A 26,449-nucleotide genomic window follows, 5' to 3' on the forward strand; every position below is an offset into this window, starting at 1 on the left:
GCATTATCAATATCAATGAAATCATTGGAACAAAATGATTTAAACCTCCTATTTTCTTTTGTACTTAATTATCTGATCACCATGCTAGGTTCATACATATGAAAAAAAAAGGCATTATAATACATGAAAACTCCTAGCATATAATGACAATGACAACGATAAAATAAGCATTTAATAGAAGAACTCTTACCATGCTCCAAAAACACTGCTAAGTCTTTTGTACATCTAATCCTCTTAGCTAATTCTCACTGCAACCCAAAGAGAAAGATACTATCTCCACTTTTTAGATAAGGAATCTGAAGCACAGAGAGGTTAAGTATTTTGTACTAAGACACAGATGTTAAGTATGTTATACTATGACCAGGGCTGAACGACTCCCCTTTAACATGATAAGTGAAATGAGCCTGTTCAGAACACCAAAGCACAAAACTGCACTAGAGCAGGGGAAAATCAAAAGCAGAAAAGAAAAGCTGTCAAAAATAAAGCATATTTAGCTCTTAAATATAGGAGCTAAAAATATAACACTCTTAGAAGAAAACAGGCATAAATTTTCATGACTTTGATTTGGCAGTGAATTCTTAGATATGACACCAAAAGCATGAACAACCAAACCAAAACAAAACCTAAATTGGACTTCATCAAAATTAGAAACTTCTGTATATCAAAGGACATTATCAAGAAAGTGAAAAGACAACCCAAAGAAAGGGAGAATATACGTGCAAATCATATATCTGATAACACTTTAACATCCAGAATATATAAGGAACTCCTACTACTCAACAACAAAAAGACAAACAACCCAATTAAAATATATATATATATACAGGCTAAAGACTTGAATGGACATTTCTCCAAAGAAGACTTACTAATGGACAACAAGCACATAAAAATATGCTCAACATCATTTAGTTATTAGAAATACAAATCAAAACCATTACGAAATACCACTTCACACTGACTAGGATGGTTATTTTAAAAAAATTAAACACAGAAAATAACAAATGTTGACAAGGATGTGGGGAAATTTAAATCCCCACATATTGTTGGTGGGAATGCAAAATGGTGTGGCCTTTGTAAAGACGGTTTGGTGGTTCCTGAAGACGTTAAACCTAGGGTTAATATGACCCAGCAATCCGACCCATAGGCATACACCCCAAATCATTGAAAACAGGGATTCAAATGGATATTTGTACACCAATAATCATTGCACTATTAATCACAATAGCCAAAAAGTGGAAACAACCCAAGTGTCCATTGACTGATAAACAGATAAATAAAATGTGGTATATTCTACACAGTGGAATATTATTCAGCCATAAAACGGAATGAGGCTCTGATGCATGCTACAACATACGTGAATCTTGAAAACATTATGCTAGTGAAATAATCCACACACAAAAGGATGACTATTGTATGAATACACGTACATGAAGTGCCTAGAAGAGTCAAATTCATAGAGACAGGATGTAGAATAGATTACCAGGGCCTGAGGGGAAGAGGGAGGAGAGAGTTATTGTTTAACAGGTACAGTTTTTGTTTGGGATGATGAAAAAGTTCTGGAAATAGATATTGGTGATGGTTGCACAACACTGTGAATGTACTTAATGCAAGTGAATTGTATACTTAAAAGAATTAAAATGGTAAATTTTATATTATGCACATTTTACCACAATAAAAAAATTTTTTTTAAATATTACAGATGTCCCTTTTTCTCCCCAATGACCCGTTCCACCCCATCCCATCCCCCTCCCCAGTCCCTCTCCCCACTATTGTCTGTGTCCTTGGGTTGTACATATTTGCATATAAATTCTTTGGTTACTCTCTCCCCCTCCACCCACCCGCCCTCCTCCATCCCTCTGACATTCGTCAGTCTCATCTGTGCTTCCATGTCATTGAATCTATTCTGTTCATCAGTTTATTAAGTTCTTTAGATTCCATGTGTAAGCGAGATCCTGTGATGTTTGTCTTTCTCTGCCTGGCATATTTCTTTTAGCATAATATTCTCCAGGTCCATCCATACTGTCCCAAAGGGTGCAAGATCCTTCTTCTTCACAGCTGCATAGTATTCCATGGTGTAAATGTGCCACAGCTTTTTTACCCACTCATCTACTGATGGCACTTGGGCTGTTTCCAGATCTTGGCTATTGTAAACTGTGCTGCTATGAACATCGGGGTGCATATATACATGAGAAAATGCTCAATGTCGCTAATCACCAGAGAGATGCAAATTAAAACCACAATGAGGTATCACTTCACACTTGTCAGAATGGCACCATCAACAAATGAACAAACAACATGTGCTGGCGAGGGTGTGGAGAAAGGGGAGCCCTGGTACACTGCTGGTGGGAATGCAGACTGGGGAAGCCGCTATGGAAAACAGTATGGAGGTTCCTCAAAAAATTAGAAATAGAGCTGCCTTTTGACCCAGTGATTCCATTCCTAGGAATGTACCCTAAGGATCCTGAAACATTCATCATGAATATATGTACAGAGATCTTGAATGTCCTTCCTTGTTTCTGTCCCTCCAGCCAGGTTTAGCTCAGGGCCTCATTCTCCCCCTCTCACCTGGGTTACAGGAATAACTTTTTCTTGACCCGTCTGCCTCTCCAGTACCCACCTGCAGAGAGGCAGTCATCTCCACTTCCACAATCCGTCTTCGGAATGGCCACCAAAATGTCCTTATAAAATTTCAAATCTGATAAGGCTGTGTCTTTCATTCCTTAACACCCTTTAGGATAAAGTCCAAACGCATTAGCAGACAAGGTAGGCTCTTCACAACTGGACCTCACCTGCTTTTCCAGTCATTCACACACACACACACACACAACAGCAACACCTACTGCTCACTCTTCTCCAGCCGTGCTCTTCCAGGGCACTCTTCCTATAATTGCTTATCCCGAGGGAACTCCTAGTTACCCTCCAAAATCCAGCTAAAAGCCACCTCCCATATAAATGATTCCTCAGTTCACATTGGAAGGATTGGCTGGTTGTTCCCTTCTCTTTGGTAATGTTGCGTATTATAAGCATTTGTCACATTGTTTTAAGAGCATTTACATCCCTGTATCCCCAACCCAGAGGATAAGTTTCTAAAGGCAGGATTAGGACTTGATCCTCTGGTTTGTTTTTTTTGCTAATTACAGTTCAGATGAACAAGAGAAAACTTATTTCTCCCTACCCAAAAGTGAATATTCAAGGGAGTTACTAAAACTCATGAAAAATAGTTGTAATGCTGAGTGCTCTTTGAATTACTAAAAACTAACCACACACAAAAAAATAAAAATCTGGGAATGTCTTCTAACTTGAATTCAATTGCAAAGATCATGGAAAACCTCATATAATTTCCAAATTAGTTGATCCAAATTCATAAATATTCATTTATTCTATAAATTCTTATTGTGCACCTGTTACATACCAGACATTGACTAAAGGTAACAGGTCTTCAAGTATAGTTGAACTGTGACTATGCAGAATTAAAGCAACTATGTAAAGAAAACAAATTTAATGAATTGATCTGGAAATGTTACCTTTGCTAGCACAGCACTCAGTCACCTGATGGTCTCAAAGATGTCTGAATAATTAAATTTTGCAGCTCCAGAATATATGATGTGTTTTCCATGATGCATTATAGTTAAAAGCCACAGTGCTCTTTCCCAAAAAATGTATAATATGATGAACAGGCAGTGCGGTATAACAGAAAAAGCACTGGATGGGAGTTAGGACCAATATTCACTAGCTGTGTGACTTTGGAGAAATAAATTTACCTGTCATCTTAGCTTCAGTTTTATCTTTGGTAAAAACGAAGCAGTTGGACTAGACTCTCTAGGTCATGGATCCTTATTGCTGTATGTAGAACAACCATTATGTGTATTGAGAACCAAACCAGCCCTCCCAGTGGCTGGGTGGCAGCTGGAGTCAGGGTGACTGGAAGAGACAGAGTGTAGAAAGTGACCTCCAAGTTGAAGGGTTAGCGTTGGAGAAACCTGTTTCTATAGACTGTGAGCATGATTAGTAGATGAACAGTCAGGCCCGTGCTTGAAGATTTTTGTTTATTTGATATTTTTTCATGTCATTCAAGAGAATTCTGAGTAATGCTGACCACTAAGGAAAGAAATAACCTGATTAAAAGGAGACTTAAAGAAGGGACTTCTTAGTGCTCCACTAAGGTCCCTGGAAGGTGAGGGAGTGAAGCACGGGCTTCATGGTGGCCATTGGCCCGGTCGCAGCCCAGCATCTCCATGTGCCACTCCTGCAACTAACCCCCAGGCAGAGACTCCCAGGATGCTAGCAGTGTTCTATTTCTTGACTTTGGTGACTGTTACAGAATGTTCGCTTAATAATTATTTGATTATTTGCATGTTTTACGTACTGTTCTATGCATTTCAGTTTTTAAAATTCTTTTAAGATATATGGTAATGTCCTGAAGGGATGCTCCCCAAAATTTTAAATTAAGAAGATATGCCTGAGTAGCAATTTGATTCTGGCAAAGAAGACATGCTTTCTCATGGATTAAATTTATACAGCAGAAAGGGAAAAAAAAAATCCAAGGGCAAATTGCATGCTTCCTGCCAATAAGAACACGATACTTCCTCGTTGTCATTAATGAAAACTAACACATACTTCAAAGTCCTGTAGACACCGAAAAGAAAGAAAACATTCAAATGAGTCACCTATTTTTAAATTCAGGTCTGAGCAACTATATAAATCTCTCCAGCCTCTGGAAGAAAACCAGCCATAGGTCTGAAACCAATCCTGGCCCCAGCTATGCAGCTGGTCGTGCTGTGCGCCGTGTGCCTGCTGCCCGGCAGCCTGGCTCTGCCGCTCCCCCCCGAGGCAGGAGGCATGGGCGAGCCACAGTGGGAGCAGGCTCAGGTAGGTCACTGGCCCTCTCACCTGGGGGTCCCTGGTCTTGCCATCAGCATAACCAAGTGTGCTTTTCAATTTGGGTAATTATTCTATTATGAAGGCAATATATGTTTTAATCAAGTAGCTATTAAGAGCCTCCCCAAACTGGGTTCAAGTTCCACCTCCACTCACTATGTAGATGAATGTTATTAGCATAGAAATATTATTGAATGTCTCTGAGCTTCAGTTTCCTAATTTGGAAATCGGGTATCACAATGGGATCGACCAAATGGGGGTGTTGTGAAGCACTTAGCACAGTACCTGAAATATTGCTCCTGCTCCATACATTGAAGTTGTTGTTATTTATTGTAACTTGGGATTTTTTTCATAAAGAGCAGAGCACTGCCTCTTACAGTGAGGACTACTTGTAATGTAGATACTTGAAATCAGAAAACAGGGGTAGAAGTGACAGTTCTCCGTTTTCAAGCTTGAAGATGGGCAAGGCATGAACTTTTGACTTTGTTTTCTCATGTGTCCAATAGAAATAATCGTACTATGTGTTTTATAGCTCAGAGGGCTATTCTAGTGAATAAATGAAGTCATAATAATACCAACTATCATGCATGTAACAACTATAAAGTACTTTGTATACATTATGTCGTTTCAGCTTAGCTCAATCCTGGGGAAAATAAGGAAACCAAAGTTAAGCTGATTCACATTCTTGTTCATGATGGAGAATCAAAGATGAGTTTTGACAGGAGGCAAGGACAAGTTTTTCTGGTTCAAAATCGTGTTCTTTCCAATACACTAGTTCATAAGCAGCCCAATAAGCGTAAATTATTATTTGGTAAAATAATAGGATGTTCACTCTGAAGTACTGTTTATAAATTTAAGCTTGAAGCGTAAGAAAAGTTGGATTTCATTTCACATTAACTCTGGCTTTTAGAAGTCCCAGTAATATGCTAGATTGAGCCGTATGAAATTACCGGTACTTGGTTATTTTTTTACCTCCAAAACAGCCATTTCATCTGGTTTCACCTAATGGATTCTCCAGAAGGAGTACACTTGCAGGAGTATCGAACCCCTAAGCTTTACCCAGTGTGCAGGTTGCCAAGAAGTTAGAGTGAGATTAGCTAGGTTTGGCAGAAGGCAGGAAAATTCACTTCAAGGATGCAGAGAAATTTCCTCCAGAAGGTGTCTTGGGAAAGCCTGTAGCTCTGGAATGGATAAAATGAGTTGTTTTTAAATGAGATTAATTCCTAACTTTTCTGGATGAGCATGCAATCACTGGTGACAGGAAGAGAGAGCACAATATTACTCCGGTTACTCACATAAAGTGTATTCTCTTGAGAGGTTCCGAGACAAATAGCCATCTCATCTACTCCAGATTAGACTGCCAATGAGTGAGCCAATGTTTAAATCATTTCGGCAATGCTATCATGCATTAGATAGCCCTGTGCATCTTTGGAATCGGAACACAAGTTCAAATACTGGCTCCTTCAGTTACTCGTGGGTGAACATGCTTCTCTGGCCATGATTCTTTACATAAAATAGGAATAACAATGCTGTACCTACGTCATAGGGTGGTTATGAGGTTTAAATGAGATAAGTGTGTATAGCTCCTAGAGCAGTCACTGCCACTAGTAAGCGCTTAATGAAAGTTCTTGAGGCGTGCAGCTGCCGCTATTGTTATTTCATGCACTTTTTAATTTTTTCTTATTTAATCCAGCAGGTATCCTCATATCCAGACACTAGGGTCCTTTTAGAAATTCCCAGGGGCCAATTGTGCATGGAATCCACCTGGGAGACCTGCTCTATCCGGCTGCCTCATCGTGGGTTTTACTAGAGATTTAACAGTGGAAAGAGCACAGGACTGGCAGTCAGTAAACTCAGGGCTGGTTCTGCTACTAATTGTTTTTTTTATTCTGCTATTAATTTGATATGTGACCCCAAGCAAGTCATTTAGTTGTTATGAGCTTTGATTTCTTCACCTGGAGAATATGTACATTAAACTAAATAATAATTTCATAGTATCGTTTCCCAGGACAAACATTTTTAACACCTTTTAACCTTAGCTGGGATCAGATCTCCAGAGAATTTTAGAAGGGGCTGGGCGACTTGGTCTCTGATGCCAGGGAAGGCCTCCTTGAGGACACACTGGTCACTCTTCTCAAGTGGCTATTACAGATGAGTCTATGTTCTATGAAGTGTACGGTGGGCTTGTCTTTAGAACAATTAATGGGATGAAAGAGGAATGAAGGGCCTTTTTCCTTTTGAAATGGAATGACAATGCTTCATTATCAATATTAAATTTTCGTTTTATTAATGCAAAGTTATTTTACTTAGTGACTCGGTAACTATTGTGTTTTCAAACTACTGGTTGAGTCCATAGGTATTGAGGCAAAGATACGCAGACTTCCGAGATAAAAGACAATAAACAAGGATTACAGGGCAATTACTCTCTTTCCAACAGAACTATCTCAAGAGATTTTATCCACATGACCCAAAAACAAGGGATGGCAATAGTTTAGAAGCCAAACTCAAGGAGATGCAAAAATTCTTTCGCCTGCCTATAACTGGAATGTTAAACTCCGGCATCATAAAAATAATGCAGAAGCCCAGATGTGGAGTGCCAGATGTTGCAGAATACTCGCTATTCCCAGAGAGGCCAAAATGGACTTCCAAAGTAGTCACCTACAGGTTAGTTGTGCTTTGGCTCATTTAAGCAAAAGCAATAAAGCCTTTTTCCTAAGAGGTCAAACATTGTTTTCTTGTTTGCTACCAGGATCGTGTCATATACTCAAGACTTATCTCATTTCAAAGTGAATGAGTTAGTGGAAAAGGCCTTCAAAATGTGGAGCAAAGAGATCCCACTGCACTTCAAGAAAATTAGATTGGGAATTGCTGACATCATGATTGGCTTTGCAAGAGGAGGTAAGGAAGACTCCTATAGGCTAATCCCCGGTGCTGTTTTGCTTGTTGTTTATATCAGTCCCTCCTCTCTTCAGAATTTAAAATCTTTAATGATATGTATCATTAATTATATATATATGAATATGTGTGTGTGTATATGTATTTATATATATAGAGAGAGATGTTAGTACACTTTTTCTAGTATATTTAGAGCCACTTTTTATAGCAAAGGATGGTAAACAATGGTCCATGAGCCAAGTCCAGCCCAGCACCTGTTTTTATAAACAAATACTTCTTACAACTCAGCCATGATCCTTCATTTACCTATTGTCTATGACTGTTTTGGGGCTACAATGGCAGAGTTTAGTAATCGTGACAGAGACCAACAAGCCCACAAATCCTAAATTATTCATTGCCTAGCCCTTTATAAAAAAAGTTTACCAACCCCCATTTTGTAGCATTAACATGATGAACACACACACACATATTCATGGAACAGTTTGAAATATATTTAAAGCTTACTGGACATGGGACTTTAAATACTTCACATGCAATATATGGTTGCTTCTAAGTTTGATCACTTTGTTTGGCCAGATGGTGGCAGGATGGAGAGTGAGTGTGGGAACTGTATTCAACATGTAACTAGTGTACCTTGTAGTACACATTTTCTTAAAAACCTGGCTTAGTCTTTTTGGGTACAGGAGACCGTTTCCTGGAGAACTGTGCTCAAGGTGTCTTAAATGGGTGTGAATGTGATGCGGAGCTGTTTATTTTCAAATTGGTCTCAGCCATGTCCAGTTCATCTATTCCTGAAAAACATGGAATGCCACGATCAGTGCTTTCCACAATGTTTTCTTCAGGGTCATCAATATTGTGGCTGAAGTTCAACGTTAGCTGCATTCACAGCAGGCAGGCATTTCAATATGACACCAGAATGAAAAGAGCTATATTTTCCTCTAAATTTGCACCTTGAAATGCTAGTAATTAATAGCAGTTCATGTATATAGGTTATATCTCCATTATCAACATTATGCCAACATTGGTTTATACCAACGTTAGACCAAGAAAAGGGGTTGCAGCTTCCAAAGACCTTAAATGGTCTCCAAGAAGCAGGACAGCCCCTGTGGAGTGTTGTTGGCATGCTTCATGGAGTAAAAAAAATAGAAAATAGAAAATTTTCATAGTAAACGGCTTAAGGAGCTATAACCCATATACCTGAACTGATATTAATTAGTGTTTCAAGGTGCAAAGTTAGAGGAAAATAGAGCTCTTTTCATTCTGGTGTCATATTGAAATGCTTGCCTGCTGTGAATTTAGCTGACATTGAACTTCAGCCACAATACTGATGACCCTGAAGAAAATGTTGTGGAAAGCACTGATCGTGGCATTCCATGTTTTTCAGGAATAGATGAACTGGACATGGCTGAGACCAATTTGAAAATAAACAGCTCCGCATCACATTCACACCCATTTAAGACACCTTGAGCACGGTTCTCCAGGAAACGGTCTCCTGTACCCAAAAAGACTAAGCCAGGTTTTTAAGAAAACTTATACTACAAGGTGCACAAGTTATATGTTGAATACAGTTCCCACACTCACTCTCCATCCTGAATACAGTTCCCACACTCACTCTCCATCCTGCCACCATCTGGCCAAGCAAAGTGATCAAACTTAGAAGCAACCATATATTATTGCATGTGAAGGATTTAAAGTCCCATCTCCAGTAAGCTTTCGATACTTGGTGGTTATCAGTGATGGGCAGTGGGCTCTGTGAAAGAAAAAGTGCCTATGACAAGTAAATACCCAAACCACCTTGTGTCTGCAGCCGGCTGCTGATAATAGCCATGGTACCTGCTTGGGGTGGGCTCGACTTTCTAGCCTCAGTAATCATATACAATCAAAAACAAAATGCCTGGGGAGAAATTCAATCACTAAGGGCAAGCACCCTGTTTTCTTTCAGCTCATGGAGACTTCTACCCGTTCGATGGGCCGGGAAACACGCTGGCTCATGCCTTCTCTCCAGGGCCCGGCCTGGGGGGCGATGCCCACTTTGATGAGGATGAGCGCTGGACCGATGGCAGCGGCCTAGGTGGGCATCCCACCTCTTTCCTCCTATACATGCTTTTTAAAAATCCCAAACCTCTACACTAGCTTCAACTGAATATTTGCTTTGATTAGTAATAATTCTTGAGCCCTCATAACTGCCAACCACTGTAGTACGTGCTTTAAATGCATAATTTTATTTAACATGCCCATAATGCTACACATGCAAAAGATGGAAGCTCAAGCTATGAAGTCAAGAACATTGGGCTCACTTAGCTGTGCCTCTACCAATGACTCTCTAGGGGTCTTTGGTCAAGTTACTCAACTTCTCTGAGACTGTTTACTCATCTCTGAAATGGGACTATAAATAATTCCCACCTCACAGGATTGTTGTTTGAATGAAATGAAATAATGCTTATACAATGCATAGCACAGTGCTTGGAATATACAGTATTAATAATTCAATAAGTTATATCTTTCTTTATGTTTCCCCCAAATTTAAGTTTTTTTAACTGAAGGAAAAAGAGCTATGATATTTAAGAATTACATACATTTCTGAGTATTCACTACTGTTATTCAGAAAGAATCCACACCAGAACCCAGCCCATCACACTCATCGACTTACAAAGCAGGAAACTATAGACACATCGCAAAACTAACGGAGAGAAGTTCAGTCATAAATAAGTCTAATTGGAGACAATCTTGGGGGGAAAAAAAAAGGCTATAACTGGCTCTGAAAGGGAAATCAGTACTTGTGTTTGGCAGTGAGAGTTCACCGCTACAGGGCTGCTTTGCTGCGAAAATCTAACCCATGTAAAATTATGACGCTGTCTTCATCTCACATCTTGCATGCCTCTTTCATTCCTTTTTCCTGCCACTCACTGTAGGCTAAAGGCAGCTTCCTTCAAACTAAAGCACCACAGCTGGAACTCTGGCCACTCAAACTCGCAGGCTCACACCCTCCCCTCATTTGCAAAGCCTTTCGAGGAGTCTTAGAGAAAGAAAAGCATGTATGTAAAACAATTTAATAAATAAAAAGCATTTCCTAGAGACTCTGCCTTTCAGACTTGCCTTTGCAAAGCCAACTTTCTTTCTCCTGCTATTCGAAGTCACTCTCATTTACTGAGTAGCCATGGTTTTTCAGATATTAGGAACCTCTAATTATTTTGACAAATCTACAAGGCAGGAATTATTATCTATGTTGAACAAATGAGGAAATGAGACTTGGGAGCATCAATTCATGTGTCCAGAGTCATCCAGCTAACAAGTAGCTGAGCTGGGTTTCAAACCCAGATCTTAACGCTTCTAAAGCCTTTGCTTTCTTCTGCAGAATACTGCTATTGGAGTAATTATATAAGAGGCAAATAGACAGAAAAACCTTACTTTAAAAAAAGCGGTAGTGATGAGATTAAAACACTGCTTTTCTCCTAAACACTCCTCCCCACTTATGAAAGCATTTGAACTATGGAGGATATAAAAAGGTTCATATTTTTATAGTTTATTATATTATATTTATTTTATATATAGTTACTTTCATAATTACTGTATGTCGCTCTTGGGTTGTAGGAATCAACTTCCTGTACGCTGTCACTCATGAACTTGGCCATTCTTTGGGTCTGGGTCACTCGTCTGATCCTAATGCCGTGATGTATCCAACCTATGAAGATAAAGATTCCAAAGATTTCAAACTTTCACAGGATGACATCAAAGGAATACAGAAATTATATGGTAATATTTATGATTTCAAATAAGAGGGATTTTACATTGTCTCCTTAGAGTAGGCTTGAATGAGAAAGACTGGGAAATGGGTATTTACTTGGAAAAACACACTGGAACTTACACTAAAAGCCTGTCGAGGAAAGAAATTTGAGACCTTAGATACTCTAAATTTAACCAGGCTATTTTATACTATGAGGATATGGATTTTTAAGTTTTCAGTAATAGAGTAGTATTATTTGGTGAAATTATGAAGTTGACACTATAGATTTTGGGGTTTTTCAAGCTGCCATCACTGTTCTTTCTTGCTCAGTTCAAATACTTTAGGAGAGTCTCCCCTGTGGGGATGGACCGAAGAACATAACACTTTCTTCTTTAACTGCCTGCTCCCAGGATCCAGTCCCAGGTGATAAAAGTGACCTAATTTTTCCTGCTTGTGCATATGTGTAAGGAAAGGGGTTAGTCCTTGACAGGAACTACTTGTAATAGCCGGTCATGATGCTTGTGAGTATCCTATGTCCCAATCTATAGTTTTTTGTTTTAGTCAAGTTCCCAATTAAATTTAAAAGAATACACTGATTTGTACTTGTTAGTGAGAAAGAAATGAAATGACAGGGATAAAAGGCCACGTCTCTAGAAAAAGACCAGAAGAGAGCGATTCAAAAGGCTAAATGAATTGTTCTTCAAGGTCACATGGCTGCCGAGTGCTTGAACAATGAGTCCAAGCCAGGGCTATGGGATTTCACACTCTTCCTACTACATAGCTCTGTCTATCATTACTTAGTAAGTTTTATTTTAAACAACAAACAATATTGTTGTATTTTTTTATTGATTGATTGAGAGAGAGACAGAGAGAGAAGAAACAGGGGGAGAGAGAGAGAGAGAGACATCAATTTGTTGTTCACTTATTTATGCATCATTGGTTGCTTTTTGTATGTGCCCTGACGGGGGATTGAACCTGCAGCCTTGGCATATTGGGATGATGCTCTAACCAACTGAGCTCCCCAGCCAGGGCTACTTAGTAAGTCTGGAAAAGCATTTGGAAAGGAGAATACAGAATGATATCTTTTTTTTTTTTTTAATATATCTTTATTGATTTCAGAGAGAGGAAAGGAGAGGGAGAGAGAGAGACAGAAATATCAATGATGAGAGAGTCATTGATCAAGCCCACAACCCGGGCATGTGCCCTGACCGGGAATCGAACCCTGATCTCCTGGATCCTAGGTTGACGCTCAACAGCTGAGCCACGCCCGGCCGGGCCAGAATGATATCTTTAAGTCCACAGATATCATCTAACCTTTCCAGCAAAATATCAGGTTGATAAGAGCACACTGCAAAAAGTTCACCTAAGAGTCTCTGATCAGAAGAGCAATGAATGTGTTTCCACATAATAATGTTCTTAGGGGAAAATTATTCCAATAAGATAATGGATTAAGCTGTCAGGTGAACCTAGAATTTACTACCAATCAGCATTTCCCAAATTTCATTCCTAGAACACCAGTCCTACAAGACAATTTCCAAAAAGCGAATACTATGGAGAAATAAGTTCAAAAACACTACCTAAGGAGTACCTAACAACTCTTGTTTAATTCAGTGCTTCCTAAATTATAATTTTTTCCATGGAGCACCTATTGTGCCCTCACAGAACAGCATTTCAGAGAACACATTTTGGAAAATACCACATAATTGTACCTTAAGGTTCTGACTCAAGGAGCTGCAGCTGTCTAAAAAGCTCACAGAACACTCACAATTGTTGATAAGGTTAATAAGGTTATCGTCAACAAAACAGATAAAATACCTCCTCTTATATAAAATTATGGAACTCGTGGAATGCTCTGTGGCATGCAGAACTGTCTTAGAACCTTAAGAAAATTAGAAAGGGACTTTAAAAAATTCTGAGGCAGGCTAATTAGAAGAAGACAGGCTGGTGCGTTAAATCCTTAAGTATTGGGTAATGAGATGCCTGCCCCGGTCAAAGTCAAAAAGAGGTAACTTCTAGACAAATGAAAGTAAGAATTAATTATGTAGGTTTTAAATTAAGGGAGTTAATTAATCCAAAAAGTGATATAAACAGAAAATATAAATTCAAAAGAATGTGATTCAGTCATGGATGTAAAATTACCCAATGCTTTTCTCAGAATAATAAAAAGAATAGTTAAAATGCACCGAGTGTTTACAGTGTCCCAAGCACTTCACGTGCATTAACTCATTTAATCCAACAACCCAATGGGTTGTTATAATCCTCATTTTACAGATTGGAAATCTAACATTAAAAGAGGCTAAAAAGTAATTTGCCCAAAATTATACAGCTGGTAAAATGGCAGAGATACCTGACCCCCAGGCCTACATTCTACACAAAACTGCTTTCTGAGCCTTTGGAGGTTGTTCTTCAAAACCTTTGTCCCAGGTACAGAACTTTAAGGGGCTGAGTGAATGACAAATTATACACAATTAAGACATTTCTTGAGTTTTTATAATATTAAAAATATTATAAATTAATAACAGTAGGGTGGTTTTTATGTATTTTATACCATGTGAAAAAATATTTTTATTTTCTCTCTTAACAGGAAAGAGAAGTAATTGAAAAAGGAATTAGAAACTTCAGGGAAAACACACATTCATGCATTGGATTCTATATCATCGTTCCCCAACCGGAATCAATGGACACTGCTCCTGCACTGCATTTAGCATTCATTTCATCTTTCCTTGTACTGTCGTTGGTTTTTGTATGTCTCGCTCCCTCTGGGGATAAGCTCTTTTATGGCACAATTGTGTCTTTCTCATCTATGTCCCTTCTCAAGCAACTTACATTTAGAAGCTGTCAATGAGCATTACACTTAGAAGATGTCAATGAATGTTAAATAAACAAATAAATAAAATTTTTATTTCATGATAAAATAATTTCTATTTGGGTGCACTATTTCTGTGTCAAGAGAAGACATGCTATACAATGAAACCAAAGATTAAGACTAAAAAATTTATATACATATATACATATATATATACATACACACACACACATATATATATCCCACCACATTGTTTTAGGTCTTCATCTGCACCTCACTCGATCACCAGGTGGGTAAGGAGAGAGCTCCTACCCTTTACTGTTCATTAATGTGGCCCAAAGGTACACTCAGCACCCCTTATCCTTGGGCCCAAGCTCTCACTCTAAGTATTCTGGAAAATCCAATTCTTCCCACAAAACGCATATGAATTCCCAAGGTTTTACATTCCCATAGTCACTTCTGGTTCCATGTTCTTACCCCTGACCTCCTGGTTTCACAGTGTCTCTCCTGCCACAGCTGCTCTGTGCTCCCTTTCCTCTACCTCATGCCAACCAAGATATCAGTCTCACCCCCTTCTCTTTAACTTTCTTTAACTTTCTCCAAATGAGTCCCACAAGGTTTTGTGAGATTACTGACATGGTTGAAGACTTGCATCAATTGTGATGTTTTACAGTGCACAAGGACAATGAGTTGAATGAAAATAAAACCAGATATTAAACCCATCCTTCAAATCCCTTACCTATCCCAGCATCAGATATTTCTCACTGGCCACTTACCTCTGCAGGCTCCAACATCTTAGCACATCTCTCCCTAATCCTCAAGACTCCATTCATTCTGACTTCCTCCACAGACTCGTTTTCCTAAGGTCTACACAGCTCCAGCTCCCCTTCCCATACACAGAGACTCACTAATGTGTTTGTCTGGAAGAATCACTCTCCACACAGGGCACATCGCTGGCGAAAGCTTTAGCTGGCAAGCCCTTTAGCAGGACACGTAGCTGGCAAAGGCTTTCCCATTTCAGCCTTTCTTCCTCCTCTACATGTCCTACACCCATGCATGGTTTTCTCTACAAATAGAGGGATAAAGAATTGGAATTTACTTTCTTACTGATAAAAATTACACTCACGCGGGCACTTACATGCACATACACAGCCCACAATACCACCAAAGTCATTAGGAAGCCATTCTAAGGATAGATCCAATGAAGGGCCAAATCCATAATTTAGGCCAAATATGAGATATATACAAACAGGAATTCAAAGACCCTTTGCAAACCTAAGGTAGTAAGTCTATAATGACAGAATGGAAAGGAAGTTAGAAGTCATTGAATTCCAGTTCCTCATTTTATAGATGACAAAACAGATGAAGAAATGTTAAATAATTTCCATAAGGTTTCCATAAGCAAATGTAGAAGTGATTAAAGAATATTCTTGTTTGTTTGCCTGTTTGCATTTTGGTTTGGGCAGCAGAAGGCAGTATTCATCTTGTAGTTGAAACAGATATCAATTGTTTTTACCTGCCCAGCATCCTTTCACTCTGTGTTGCAGGACAGGGACAGTATACAGGGTCATCACTTAGATGCCACACACTGCTGGCCTGTTAGGGGAACGCGGAGAACCCACGTTTGGCCTATCAGACACTCCGCTGAAAACACCGGAGGCTAATCCAGCCTGTCAGTGGGTTCTGGAGACACTACTTACTCATCCTGCACCCAGGGAGATTTCTGAAGCTGCCCTGGGTCCTGTCCTACAAATAGCTTAGAAGCAAGGCTCCTCTTCCAGATTTTGCAACTGACTGCATTACAATTTATTCTGAGAACAGAAAACATAATTTGACCTTTTTTCTCAGTCAACCATTCTACAAACATTCATTGGATCAGGAACTTGGGGAGTAAAGAAATTCAAAAATACAGAGAGCCTTCCTTCAAGAATCTCAAAGTCTCATGAATAAAGCATATACTCAAGAAATTATTATAATGCAACATTTTAAGTGTTATAATAAAAAATATGCAATGTGAGAGGGAGAAAGCTCTGAGATTGGAATTCTAAATTATTTTAATGAGCTTTTGAGCTCCATTCTACAAATTCTAGAATACCACATATAACACACAAGTCCAAAGCTCCAGTGTGATAGTTAAGTATTCTGCATAAGTAAGGCCTCTCCAACAGGCTTGAGATGCCCATCAGCCTGGTCAAACTTTCTTAGAACTGTGGTGTACCCTAAGATTTCATAGTCTCCAGATCTGCACCAGGCTCTAAAGGCTCTCCCCACCTGCTGCACTCCTTCCCCTTTTATCTTTCCTGGGTACAGTGAAGGACACCTAAGAATAAATCTCTTGGGCGCCTAATCTCATCTTGGCATCTGCTTTTTAGAGGACCTGAACTAACTTAAGGCGTGTTGCAGTTATCTATCCTAAATAGTGGCTTAATATAACCATATAACCATCATTTTATTAGGTATCATGATTTGGTGAGTCATGAATTCAGGCAAGGGTCCATAGGATAATTTCTTTGTTTGTTTCTTGGGGCAGATGACTGGTTTGGAGGGTCCAAGATAACTTCAGTCATGTCTGCCACCTTGGTGTAGATGGCTGGAAATCCAGGCTCAGCTGGGACTGTCACCCAGATTGCCAACACATGACCTCTCCTGCATGGAGACCTTAAGGCTATCAGACTTCATACATGGTGACTCAGGGCTCCAGGCCAACTGTCATCACAAGCAAGCAGAAGCTGCATAGCCTTTTCTGTCTGGCCTCAGAAGTCGCATAGCACCCCTTATGCTACACTCTCCTGTCAGAGTAATTAATTCATCACAAGCCACACAGAGTAAAGACAAGGGGATAGACATCCACCTGGACGCAAGAAGTGTCGAAGATTTTTTTCAGTCATGTTTTAAAACTGCCACAGGGGGTCACCCTTTCTCTTAAAAAACCATCTATATTTAAACCAGGTATATATTCATTCTAATGAAAAGTATAGTTGCTATAATGAAAATACTGTATGAATCAGCAAAAATAAGTTCTAGTTTGCACCCTCTTTGCCATCACAGTCCAGAAGCCAATGCCCCAACCAACAAAAAAGGAATTCAGAGTTAGTGCTTTACTGTTCAGGTGACAGATGAATCTATAGACCATGACCCTGGTGACCACAGCTGTTTCTTTGGGTGTGAATTTCATAATTTCCACAAGAACGGAAAGCTGTCATGGAGCATGAGCCCCACCACCTTCCTCACTGGTCATTCCAGTGTGAGAGAGTAACTCTGATTACTAGCAAGCATGAAGAGGATGGTAAATTGCACTTTGGCCTGACGGCCAGCTAAGGGACAGCTGGGAGCTGCTGTTGCAACTTATATTGGTGAGGAAGAAACACAGCTTTATGATTACCAAGGGCAGTGGGTTGAAAATACATTTTTCAAAAATGTATTTTTATTGATTTTAGAGAGGGGGGGAGGTAGAGAGAAAGAGAAACATCAATGAGAGAGAAACAATATCAATTGGCTGCCTCCCACACACCCCCTGCTGGGGATGGAGCCTGTCACCCTGGCATGTGCCCTGACCAGGAATCAAACCGGTGCCTGGGGCGATGCTCAACCACTGAGCCGCACAGGCCAGGCTATCCCTGTTATCTTTTGCTGAGAATTTCCCTAAGGATTACAGGCTTTAGGACCAAGAAGCAGTGATTCTCCTTGATTACAAAGTAAGGGTGAACTCACTCTCCTAGACTTTGATAATGGTGATTGTCAAGTTTTTTTCTATGTGTGCATGTATATAGGCTAAACATTCACCTAAAAGAGGCCTCAAGAGCCACCTCAATGTTATACAAATGCACTTGAGAGTCTTCTTTTCTTGCCTCTCAAATTAGTAAATTCACCTAGCCCTGAATAAAAACAAACAACTATATAGAAAAGTTGGGGACTTTAAACAATGGATTTAAATTCTATTCAGACTTAATACCTAATTACACTTTTTCAGTTATCTATAATTAAATCACATTCAGGGAAGAATCTACCTCAAAGTAAGTAGATTGCAAACTCTTAATCTAAGAAATCCTTCTGGTATAGAAAACATGATTGAAAAGCTTTTATTGAAAAGCTTCTCCTCCACTGTGATATTGTTATAAAAAGTAAAATTCTTCACAGAAAATCAAAGTCTTTGTCTGCATTGTTCAGGGTTAGAAATAATTATTATTAGCACAATCACTGGCACATAAAAGTTGTAAAATAACTATCTGTTGAATTGTTGAATGAATGAAGGTTTGAATTCACTTGTTCAAGTAAAACTTTCATTTTAGACATTTTCCAGAAGAAGATGATATAATCAAGCATGATAGGTAAACTAGAGGGTAATTTAAATTTCAAATAGCTAAATGGTTTCTGTTCAGAGTGTTAAGGATTAATACTTAGAAAGATGTTAATTATAACTTACTGAGGACAGATTTCCTTTGAACTTCATTTCTTTCATGTTCATAGCAAACAGGCTTTTTCAGTTAAACCTTAATATTCTGGTTATCTTAATAGTTGTCCTAACACTAACAAAAACTAAAAGGTATAATCTTAATTACTTCTGGGAAGGGAATTTCACTGTTATGCACCTAGAAGAGCATGTAACGTAGAGTAGGCATCCATTTAATATGTGTTGAGTGAAGGAATTAATTGATGTATAAATTAATAGCCTGGAAAAGCATGGACTAGAAATTGACTTTTTCCTGAACGATTTCTTCATATGCAGGCTCACTGGGATAATAATTGCTGGCATAAGTGCTTGGAATAATTGCTTGGAATACTCTATATTCCAAGCACTCTGATGGTTGCTTAATACATTCTTTGGTTGTTTATGGCTGCACAGCAAATAAACCCAACACTTAGTGTCTTGAAACTACTGCAACCATTTCTTATCACTCAGTTCTGTGGATTGACCAGGTGGTTCTGCTGGTCTTGTTTAGGGCCCCTCATAAGTCTCCAGGCAGATGTGGCTGGGCTGGAATGTCCCTGGTGGCTTCACTCACATGTCTGGTGCCTTGGCATGGATGACTAGAGAGCTGGGACCACTCTCTCTCTCTTCACATGTTCTCTTCTTTACACGGTGGCTGAACTCCCAGGCCTACTGCTTGCAGGAAGGAAGAAGCAGAAGTGTCACTTCTTCCAAGCTCTGTTCATTAAAGCAGATACAGTACCTGTCAGCTCAGATTCAAAATGAAGGGAAAATAAACTGTCTCTACGGGAGAACAGGACAAAGAATTGGTAATCATTGTCAGTCCACCCTATAGACTTGCACTCGTATTAGTTAGCACAGTCCCGAAAGGTGCGTATTACTTCATCCGTTTCATCAAAGGGGGAATCCTCACAGGTCGCATGTGCGGGCACTTGGATTTGAAGACATGCTCTTATTTCCAGTCTTTTTTGTTATTGCCAATAAGATAACATCAAGGATAGATACAAAATAAAAACAAACAAAATTGCTTAAACAGCTAACCCTGTGTCTAGACTTGGTTCCTCGCTTCATTCTTGCCCCTGAATGATATTGTTTATAGAATCATCTGTCAGAACCTCATAGTACTTTTTGGCTCCAAATTCTGCCCTTTCAGGGTTTCCCATCATTGCTGTCAACACAAAAACCACTCATTTCCTACTCAGCTTGGCCTTCCTTTCTTTTCACTGCCCTGACCATTGTTTGGCCACCAGGGCATGGATTGTCCGCGGTTCTTTGAATGATATTATCTAGGCTCACCTAAAGTAACCACACAGATGCCAGTTCCAGGCTAACTTGCTTTTATAACACAATCACTTTCTCTGCTGGTGTGTCCTCTGACAATATTAAAATAGCTTAATATTGGCCTAACAATAATAATTCTTCCTTACCCCAAAGTCCTAAGAATATTCCATATTTTCTTCCAGAAATTTTAAACTTTAATATTTAGCTCTTTACTTATTTTTCTATTTTGGAGCTTATTTTTATATGTTGCCTGAGGTAGGGATCTAATTTATTTGTTTCCATATAGTGAACCAATTTTTCCTACAAAGTGTTTCAATAACCCAAATGCTCAGATGCCTTTTTCTGGGTTCTATTCTGTCTCATGGTCTATTTATGTTCCTATACCAGTACCACATTGTTTCACCTACTATGCCTGAGTGATAGGTCTGAATATCTAATAGAGTGAGTCTCTGTCCTCTTTACTTTTTTCCTTCATAATTGTCTTACTCAGGAATCGGGGAACTACAGCCCAAGAGCCAAACTATGCCTTCTAACTAATTTTGTAAATAAAGTTTTATTGGAACACAACCACACGTATTTGCATATATACTATCTATGGCTGCTTTTGAGCAATACAACAGCAGAGTTTAGTAGTTGCAGCCAGCTACCAAAGCCTAAAATGTTTAGTATCTGGCCTTTTACAGAAAAAGTTTGCTGACTCCTGGTTTTCATTCCTCAAAGACATGTTCTTCCACATAAATTTGAGAGTCATTTTGACAAGGTTCCCAGTTCCAAGTTCTTGATTGCAAGCAACAGAAACTGGTTCTTTATAATTTAATACAGAAGTGAATTTATTGGAGAAGATACCAGAGCATTCATAGGAGCTCTCTTGAAGATGCCAGAAAAACAGGCTCAAGAAATGGGCAAGAACCAAGGAGGGCCTAACAGCAGAACCAAGGGCAAGGTTATATTGCAGGTAGCCCCTAGTAGGATGCTACCATGAATGCTGCCACAGTGAAAAGCTTTCTGAATTCTCCCTGCATCATAACACTTACAAAGGACAATTTAATCTTTTCACATCCAATTCTTATATTTCTTAGTGTTCTTTCTTATCTTATTACACTGGCCTGAACCTCTAAGGTTATGTAGAACATTATCATAGTATATATTTTTGCACTGCTCTTAATCTTAAAGCAAATGCTTTACAAATTAGTCCAGGTAAAAAGATAAATACCTTTCTATCATGTTAAGGAAATTCCTTTCTATTTCTAGTTTTCTACTAACTTAAGTCATAAATAAGTACAGAAGTTTAATGAATGCTTTTTCTGTATCTGTTGAAATGTTCCTAAGTATTTCCTTCTTTAGTGTGTTAGTATGGGAAATTACATTAATAGATTTTTTAACGTAAACATTTCAACTTGCATTTCTAAGACAACCACATTGATCATAATGTATTGTATTCTTTTAGTCATTACTGAATTCAGTTAGCTAGTACATACTAGGATCCTTGCATCTGTGTTCACAAGTGAAACTGGACTGTAATCTACTTTCATTGTACAGCTCTTACCAAGTTTTGATATTAGGGTTAAATTAGCTTCATACAAGGAGTTGGCAATCTTTCTTATCTTTCTCAAAGAAACGAAATAATAAAACGAAGTTTATAAGTCAATAAAATAGAGAATTTTTAAAAGTAAAAATGATTAACAAAATTGCAACTTGCTCTTGTATTTTTTAACTGGACTCAGACTTGGAGAGAAAAGACAGCCTACCTCTCTTGGCAATTTGTTCCTGGCATTTTTCTTTGGCCTCCTTCATTCTCTTGGCCAAAAGTTTAGCATATGTGCAGTCTCTTCCTTGTTTTTCTTAGCATTCTTATAGTTGCTGTTTGTGTTGCAGGGTGCATGGAGTAACAAGATGCTGACTATCGGGAGAGTTGGTTCTAGGATTCTTACCTTCTTTGTTAAGGGGCTTTCTCACAACATATTGGTGGGCATCATCTTCTTTAGAGGGATTGAAAAGTTTGTGGGTTCTGCTAGTTCTTTTGGGCCCCAAGCAATGAGACACAGTCGTATCAGTGAGTCCAAGAATATATTTCTCTCCCCCCTTTTCTTTTTTATAATGACCAAGTTGAGAACACTGAGATTAGCATCCACAACGCAACCCTGAACAGATTTGTGCTTTCTCTCTCCAGTCCTCCTTGGTCTATAACAAGAATGCCCCTTACTCGGCAGCAGGAAGACACACATGGCCGTGGGTCAAGACACCCTGCTTCATGGGGTCTTGTTTGCCGTTCCCACCACTGATTCAAACCCCATAACTCTTCCATTCTTCACCCAGAGCGTCAGCAGCAAAATCTGTGGCCGTATGCTTCTTATAAAAGGTCTGAAGTTTGTGTTCATCGTCCATGTCAATGACTTTCTGGCAGCCAGTGTCTGGCAAAGAGATAGATGTTCTGCTCCACCCTGAAGCAGCCAACCATCTCCAAGGGGCCACAAAAAAGAGCTACAATTTTTTTGGTAAGTTAATAAGAATAGAGAAATGACCAGTTGCCGACACATTCCAGTCTTCCCAGGAGCACTCTATTTTACAAATAATGTCCTGGCACAATTATTAATAGCATCCCATTTCATTCTCAAAAATGTCACTGTTGAGAAATAAATTACACACTCAGGTGAACCTACAATAGCTGACATGGGCTGATGCCCTGAATTATCTATACCTACTGTGCTAAATTCACCTGGCCTCTCTGAGCTTCAGGTTTCCCATCAGCAGAATGAAAATTATAACATTTACCTCACTGGGTAGTCTGAAGAACAAATGAAATAAAGCAAATAGACTCTTAAGTCTAAATAAAAGTGAGTTGATTTCAGCACCAGCAATCCACAGATTAGAGCAAGGATCCCTGCACCCAGATTCAACCCAACAGAATTCCAAAGCAATCTTGATTAGAGGCAGGAAAGTATACATGAAGTTATGCCACTGCAAAGTAAAATATTTTATTACTTTTTAATTATATTTTTATAATTAAATATGTAAATATATATATATATAATTGCCCTGGTTCTAGGTACAGAGCTCCTAAAACCTTTAAAATTTCCTAAATAATGAGAGTACTAGGAGCATCTTTTGTTTTAAAATTTGGTCTTTGACCCCACTTCCTGACACAGAGCTCCTGACACCCTTGTAATTTCCTGGGCTACAGGAGTGTCTTTTGTTCTAAAGAGGTGACTGACTCTGGGTGGACTCCTGGATGAGGGCTGGCTACCAGAAAGACCAAGTCATGACTACTAACTTGAAATTTTTAGCCCCACCCCATTCTCTTGAAAAGGGAAAGGGCTAGAAATGGAGTTAACAGTCAATCATGCCTACTTGATAAAGCCTCCGTAGGAATCCCAAAAGTAGAGGTTTGAAGAGCTTCCAGGTTGAACACACCCATGTGCCAGGTGGTAACGCACCCAGCTCCACAGGGATAGAAGCTCCTGCTCGGGATCCTCCCAGACCTCACCCTGTGCACCTCTTCATCGGGCTGCTCTCCTGTATCATTTATCAGATCCTTTAATGAACTAGTCAATGTGTTTCCTTGAGTTCTGTGAGTTGTTCTAGCAAATGATCTAACCCAAGGAGGATCATGGGAACCTCCAACTTGTAGTCAAGTCTGGCAAAAGGTGTGGGTCACCTGGGGACTCATTATTTGTGATTGGCACCTAAAGTTTCCTGGGACTGAGCCCTTGATCTGTAAGATTGGACACACTATTTCCAGGTAGATAGTATCAAAATTGAATTAAATTGTAGGACACTCAGCTGGTGTTGCAGATGTTTGCTTGTGGGGAAAACCCCTCACACATGTGGTGTCAGAAATGTAGTGAGTGTGATATCAGTGTGAGAGGAAAGCAGGAACACAGGAGGAAGATTGAATATTTTACCTACATACCACCAATGCCCAGCCCCCTCCCCTGCCAACCTTTCTGAATCTCAAAGGTGTCACCTTCAGCCACTCATCCCCATCTCCTGCCCTCCAATTCGCATTCATCCAGTTCTTCAGAGGACTGGGTTCTTCCTAGAACTTGCCAATCTCTTCTCCACCAATACATGGCAGGATGTAACTGTTTGCACTATTTAAATGCATAGTCCTACCTCTTTGGATTATTCTTCCTTTCCTTTGAGACAATGGAAAGTTAAATGCAAATATCTTTCCTCATTTTTGGCAAAGTAAGCCCTCCCTTCCCTGGAGCAAAGAGAAACACGTTTTTCAAGTTATGGATTTAACAGAATTAAAGTGTATGGTGAATAAACAAGAGGAAAGAACTTCCGCCCAGACCAGAAATTTCTTGGAGGTTGTAGGGAAAAGAGGTCGGCAGGTCTGGAAGCAGGTGGGAACCAGGCCTTGCTCCGAGTCAGTGCCCTGAGAAGCAGCAAGACCCCAGGCAGGAGGTACTCAGTTCGTCTCGAGGAGCAGAGCCCGAGGCACTGGGTTTCAGAGCTTCATCAAATATTCCAGCACCCTCAATGTGCCAGGGAAACCGCTAGAAGCTGCCAGACCCGACAGGATTGTGCAGACACAGGCGATGGGCAGATCAGCGGTAACCGGAATGGAGAGATGAATCATGACTAGAAAGGCCTCCAGAAACTCTGGAATGGGTGCAGTGAGAGAGTGAGGTCAGGGTGGGGACACAAGGCTGCTAGAATGATTCATGTTCACCTTCCTACCAGCCCAATGGGATGGCAGCTTGGAGTCAAGATTAGGTTGATTCACGGAAATGCAATGTTTCCTGCACACTTGAGCTTCTTGTCTTAAATTCAAACCTGTTACAATGCAGTAGATTCCTGACTTGGGGTGTGTGGGGTCACATAAGGATATAGCCTGATTCTCCCTCCCAGACAGTTGAACAGTGTCCGCCTGGCCAGGGACCACAAGATGCAGAACAGCTCATAGCCGGGTGTCCTCCCATGTCCTTGCAGCCAGCAAGCCTCATCAGGCTCGGTGTTAGTCCTAGGCCTGCACACAAGCTGTTCCCAGCACGGTACCCTCCCCCTCCCCTCTGCTAGATAAGCCCCTGTAGAAACTCACCAGAGGCCACCATAGAGTAGTCCCCAGATATAAGTAATAAAAGCTATGTCCTTCCCCTCTGGCCCCCTGTGTGGTTTGTTTCAGACTATCAAAGAACAGCATGGCATTCCCGGGATAGGAGCTCCTACGTTACAGGGTGTAGATCCAATAGCTGAAGGACTATCCCTTGGAGGAAAGGTCACTTGGTTGACCATTCCATATTTTTGCCACATTCCAACACCACACTGCTCACCAGCCTCACCACGTGTAGTCAGCCCCAGAAGCTGGGCCAGGTGTCCAGGGCGAGGCTTCAGTATCGTCTCTCCCTCCTTGACTTGATGTGGTTTATCTCATGACAGAAACACTTGTAGGCTGAAAGTTCCTTTTCTTCAATTTTACTTTCCAAATTTCTTTGGGTGGCCTTCTATCCCCTGTGACTCTCAAATCTGTATCTTCATCCCTGTCTTCACTACAGAATAATAGCTTGTATGTGTCACAACTTCCCCTTGAATACCCTACATAGAACTCAAGTTCCAGATGCTAAAAATAGAGCCCATTAGTTTACGCCACCCTGCCCTTTACCCTGCCACCCACCCCTATCTCAGTGATCACAGCACCACCCAGTTGCCTTAGTCAGAAACACAAAGTCACCAAGTCTTTTAAAAAGTTCTTAATTCTTCACCCTCTCCAGTCCCGTTACTTCTGACTTCATTCAAGGCTTCATCATCTCTTGCCTGGATTATTACAACTGCCCCCTAGATTGTCCAATTTGAATATACTCTCCAAAAAGCCAGACTGATCTTTCTAGAACACAAAGTGACTGTCACTCCCCTCCAGTGACTACCATGTAAGGCTATCTTAATACAATGTTTACCTCATTGCAGCAAGAGTTTTTGTGTTTGTTCACTAACAATCCCCCAGAGCCTAGGTCAGTGCCTGGCATATAGTAGGTTCTCAAATATTTGGTAATGTTTGAATGAAGAGCTGAAAATTTTTTCCTGAAATTGTACCAAAATATCTCTCCCTGTAATTTCCACCCATTCATCTTGGAACACATGTATGCCTTCTTCCCCTGATAGGTTTCACATATTTTTCAGAGGAATATCTCTCCCAGCCTGAATTTCCTCTTTTCCAAGTTCAACATCCTCACTTCCTTCAGCTCTTTCTAATGTGTCCACAGACCCTTTGCGACCTTCATGCATGCCCTTATTGTCAACATATGTTTGATATTAAAAAAATATTTAGAAAGAGCTGTGAAAGAGATGAGTATAACTAATTAAAACTTACAGCCTTAGGCCCAATATAACAGCCTGAACATTTAAGAGTTCAGAGACTGAGGTTATCTAGTAGCTCAGAGGCTCTCTAGAGGTTACTTAGTTTATGCTCCTCACTTCACAAACGGAGAAACTG

The 26,449-nt window shown here is 39.8% G+C and overlaps 1 protein-coding gene and 1 pseudogene across 2 annotated transcripts; one reads left to right on the forward strand and one right to left on the reverse strand.

Annotated features, from left to right (window-relative positions):
* The first annotated feature begins 4,730 nt into the window (after window positions 1–4,730).
* MMP7 (matrix metallopeptidase 7) lies at window positions 4,731–14,408 on the forward strand. Its single transcript, XM_081153666.1, has 6 exons — window positions 4,731–4,869; window positions 7,316–7,542; window positions 7,628–7,776; window positions 9,716–9,844; window positions 11,365–11,526; window positions 14,082–14,408. The coding sequence occupies exons 1-6, from the start codon at window positions 4,762–4,764 to the stop codon at window positions 14,096–14,098; spliced, it is 792 nt and encodes a 263-aa protein (XP_081009792.1). The 5' UTR covers window positions 4,731–4,761; the 3' UTR covers window positions 14,099–14,408.
* A 5,391-nt stretch (window positions 14,409–19,799) lies between these two features.
* On the reverse strand, window positions 19,800–26,241 carry LOC308564945 (small ribosomal subunit protein eS6 pseudogene; annotated as a pseudogene). Its single transcript has 3 exons — window positions 26,155–26,241; window positions 21,762–22,494; window positions 19,800–19,900 (listed from the first exon to the last, which is right to left on the reverse strand). The product of its transcript is annotated as a small ribosomal subunit protein eS6 pseudogene (transcript).
* Between the last annotated feature and the right edge of the window lie 208 nt (window positions 26,242–26,449).

This window comes from Miniopterus schreibersii, assembly GCF_964146895.1.
Source record: "Miniopterus schreibersii genome assembly, chromosome: 12".
NCBI lineage: Eukaryota > Metazoa > Chordata > Mammalia > Chiroptera > Miniopteridae > Miniopterus > Miniopterus schreibersii.

Coding starts and splice junctions, on each gene's coding strand:
- MMP7 (XM_081153666.1), top strand. CDS start 4,762: ATGCAGCTGGTCGTGCTGTGCGCCGTGTGCCTGCTGCCCGGCAGCCTG. Junction 7,777..9,715: donor GATTGGCTTTGCAAGAGGAG/GTAAGGAAGACT, acceptor GTTTTCTTTCAG/CTCATGGAGACTTCTACCCG. Junction 9,845..11,364: donor GACCGATGGCAGCGGCCTAG/GTGGGCATCCCA, acceptor CTTGGGTTGTAG/GAATCAACTTCCTGTACGCT.